Source organism: Camelina sativa, chromosome 9 (assembly GCF_000633955.1).
Source record: "Camelina sativa cultivar DH55 chromosome 9, Cs, whole genome shotgun sequence".
Lineage (NCBI taxonomy): Eukaryota > Viridiplantae > Streptophyta > Magnoliopsida > Brassicales > Brassicaceae > Camelina > Camelina sativa.
In genome coordinates this window covers 37,414,338-37,417,925 of record NC_025693.1, presented here as the reverse complement: position 1 = coordinate 37,417,925, position 3,588 = coordinate 37,414,338, and the positions used below count along the sequence as shown (strand labels likewise).

Sequence of the window (3,588 nt, the reverse complement as noted above, 5' to 3'; positions counted from 1 at the left end):
ATGAATTATATATACAGTTTGGACATGAAGGTTCCCTTGTCGTCACGCCCAATGCTTACAAGCAAACATTGAGTAGATGTTAAGGGAAATTGATAAGGACCATCATGAATACACAACTTTGTGATGACATCAAATTTAAATAGGCCACTTGTTCAATCATACTTTCTATTCTAAGTATTAAATTAATAATAGTTTTTTTCCAAAGGATTTAATAATTTATTGTAGCAGCTGAATTTAAAAGACCAGTAGTTATCTGATTACTCGGATTAAGGTTTGCAAACCGGGTATGCAAATATTCAGAATAATTAAATTGTAAAAGATTTGAATGTGTTTTAACTTTTTATCAATCTTACACTATCATCAGTTTTTGCATGAGAGAAATCTCAAATATATTCACCAGTCACCACCGCCGTACATGTGAGAGGAAAAAAAACGACATTTAATGAAAATACACATAATATTAATAATAGCCAAAAACACAAAGAATAAAATACACTTTTTGTTACCGTAATAAATAATAAATACATTTCTAATTTATTATAAATTTTTTGCATTACAGTATTTTGACGTTCTATTGTTTATCATACGTAATGGGCCTTACTTTTGGGCCTCTTAAGCAAACAGAGTTTTTGACTCGGTAAAAAGAAGAGATCGTATTATTCCAACGTTCCGTTTGATTTGACTTGTGACAGTAACACAGTAGTAACACACTGTGTTAGTAGCGTCAAAAACGGTAACATTTTCTAACGTTTGAAAATATAATATTTTACTGGGAAATAAGAACGTTGTGAAACGGTAACATTGAAAATAAAATATTGTATTGGGAAATATGAACGTTATGACTCTCTATAAATACTCCCCTTCTTCGCCCTGAAATCTGAGACCTCCTACTCTTACTTGATTTACTTCTTTACAAATTTTAAATACAATCTGTTTCAAAATCCTTTTTAGTTCTGTTCTTACCACTTGAGGAGCTCTCACTCGAATTTCTCCGTCTACACTTCTCATCACCGGAAGAGAAACAAAGAAAAGCATCCACGTTCTCGTACAAGGTAAATACTCTTTGTCTAATTCTTCTAGTTTATCATTAAGTGGTTCTTGACTTCTTGTGTTATGGATTGTTTACCTCTTCTTCATCTTTTATGGAGTTGTTTTGTTGAACACCAAATACAAAAATGCTCTGTTTTAAAATCCATTTTACATAATATTGTTGTCTTGACTTCAACTATATGTGTGTGTGTCTAATGAACTTATTTTGTTGGCTATATAAGTGTCTTATTAGTTTTTTTATTGAACACCAAATACAAAATGCTCTGTTTTAAAATACATTTTACATAATATTGTTGTCTTGACTTCAACTATAAGCGTGTGTCTAATGAACTGATTTTTTTGGCTATATAAGTGTCTTATTAGTTTTTAATAATCTGATGTATGTTTCTTATAGCTAGATATTATATGTTGTGTCTAAGAAAACATAGAATGAAGTTCTTTGTTTTTAACGAAAAACAAAGGAAGAATGGGTTTTGATTAGTAGAATGCCTTTATTTTTTATTTTCATGCATGTGTTAAAATTGACAAACGGAGTAAACGATTGTGATGAAAACTGATTTTAGTTAACTAATTTTTGCAGATGGGTAGAAGGGAAACAAAGCCTTTAGGGACCGTGTCCAGCGTTAAATCTTCTGCTTTGTGAAGTTGACAAGAGCAACATTCATAGCACTTTCTGTATTTTTTTTTTCCTTGAATACATCCGTATGTTGTGCGTGTTTAAATGTGAATGTACAGATGTATATGATGTGAATGTATAGATGTATAGGATGTGAATATGTTTGTATAGATGTATGTATAGGATGTGAATATGTCTGTATAGATGTATGTATAGGATGTGAATGTATAGTATGAATTAATGAATAGGATGTGAATGTAATAGGTGTATAGCATGTGTAGATGTAGGCTGCGCGTGTATGAGCGTAGAGAGAGAGGGACACACGAGTGTAGAGGGAATGGTTGCAGCGTAGAGAGAGGGACACACGAGTGTAGTAAAACGAGAGTGTCACTAAGAGTATGAATAGTTGCAGCGGTTGGGGCGCGGCGGATTAGTTCGCATAAGAGACCGTTTGCTTACCAAGCCGTAAAATCAAAATATTTAGTCGAAAAAACTTTTAAGCAAAATGCCAAAAAACGAACTTAGTCAAAATGAAAATGCCTAATATCTAACCGAAAATAAACTTTTAAGCAATATGGCAAGCCCAAAACAAACCTCCTATACAAGAAAAATGAATGAAAATTGGCAAAAAAAAAATAAAAAAGGTTTAGTCAAAATGCAAGTAAAAAATAAGACCACCAAAGCAAATATGGATATCTCAAAGCAAATATGGATATCTTACTCAAATAGGGAAAGTAAAACAAAAAAAAATAGCAACTGAAGTGAAGAAGTATACTAGAGATAGCTTTTTCTTGAAAAAGGGATAGCCTACCTATCTATCGGATATCATTTCATTTTTGTATCCATATCATATTAATAAAACAAAATTTAAACCACAGAAGAAAAACATCAATAATCCATTTTTTAAGTCGAGAGAGCATTTAATTTTTGTAACTATATATATATATATATATATATTTTTTGCTAAACATGTAAATATCATTAGAATGAATAAAGGTTTTACAATGATTTAAATACCTATTCGAAAAGCAACTTTGGCAAAAAAATAAAACAAGGTTACAATAGAGTTATGGGAAATTTGGAATGCGCATTAACGGATCCAAAGTGGCAGTAGGTCCTGCCAGCGCTTCCTGTGACCTCTCTCGATGTGATGATGTCTTCCATTTCACGGTCCACAAACTCCTTTTATATTTTACATATTTTCTTTTAAATAATTAACCATGCTTATAAAGATTGAATGAACTTGTAAGATTGTTGACCAAAAAAAAAAAAACTTATAAGATTTATAAGATTTGTATTAAATGAACTTTGCATTTTGTCAAGTCAGTAAAGATTAATTATTAGAAACAATCTCGTTCTTCCATGACACAAGAATAAAATTCCTCAAAATTATAATCATCTCACAAAAATTCCCAACGAGTTTTAGATTATATCATTTGACTAAACCCTTTTGCCAGTAAGAGTCTTCCCATTTCTCCACTTGCCGGATGAGATTCAATTTCTTCCTATGGAACTTCTCGAGACCATTGGGACTAAAAGGAGGAGGAAGTGAACATGGACCTGAAACGTGAGGCCTACTAACTAAAGAACCCATCATGAACCTCTTATTAACCCCATTAACATCTCCAGAAGGGCACACCATTGCTTCTGTGCATAGCTCAACACTATTCTTGGGAACTTGAGGCTTGTACTTAAGAAGCTTAGAGTATTCATTCAACAGATGGAACATGTAATCATAAACATTTTCTATTGATAAATCTCTTTTCATGAACTCACTCGCTTCTCTTCCTATCTCTTGTGCCTGCGGACATATATAAATCTAAAAATGAAATCGTAGGCACAATTATATATGTAGAAAGATATAATAAAAAGATGGAAATTAATGGGTACCTTTTGAGTGTGATTATTAAGCCAATCAACAG

At 32.0% G+C, this 3,588-nt stretch overlaps 1 protein-coding gene and 1 long non-coding RNA gene across 3 annotated transcripts in view; one reads left to right on the top strand and one right to left on the bottom strand.

The window, feature by feature from the left end:
* On the top strand, positions 899-1,927 carry LOC104714696. Its single transcript, XR_755883.1, has 2 exons — positions 899-1,052; positions 1,631-1,927. It is a non-coding gene; the product is annotated as an uncharacterized LOC104714696 (long non-coding RNA).
* LOC104714695 (protein O-glucosyltransferase 1-like) overlaps positions 2,990-3,588 on the bottom strand; it is a 3,363-nt gene continuing 2,764 nt past the window's right edge. For both annotated transcript variants that reach the window (XM_010432133.2, XM_010432134.1), the window contains one exon: positions 2,990-3,467. In XM_010432133.2, the coding sequence (XP_010430435.1) occupies positions 3,099-3,467 (369 nt within the window). In that variant the 3' untranslated portion in view covers positions 2,990-3,098. The remainder of the gene's footprint in view (positions 3,468-3,588) is intronic.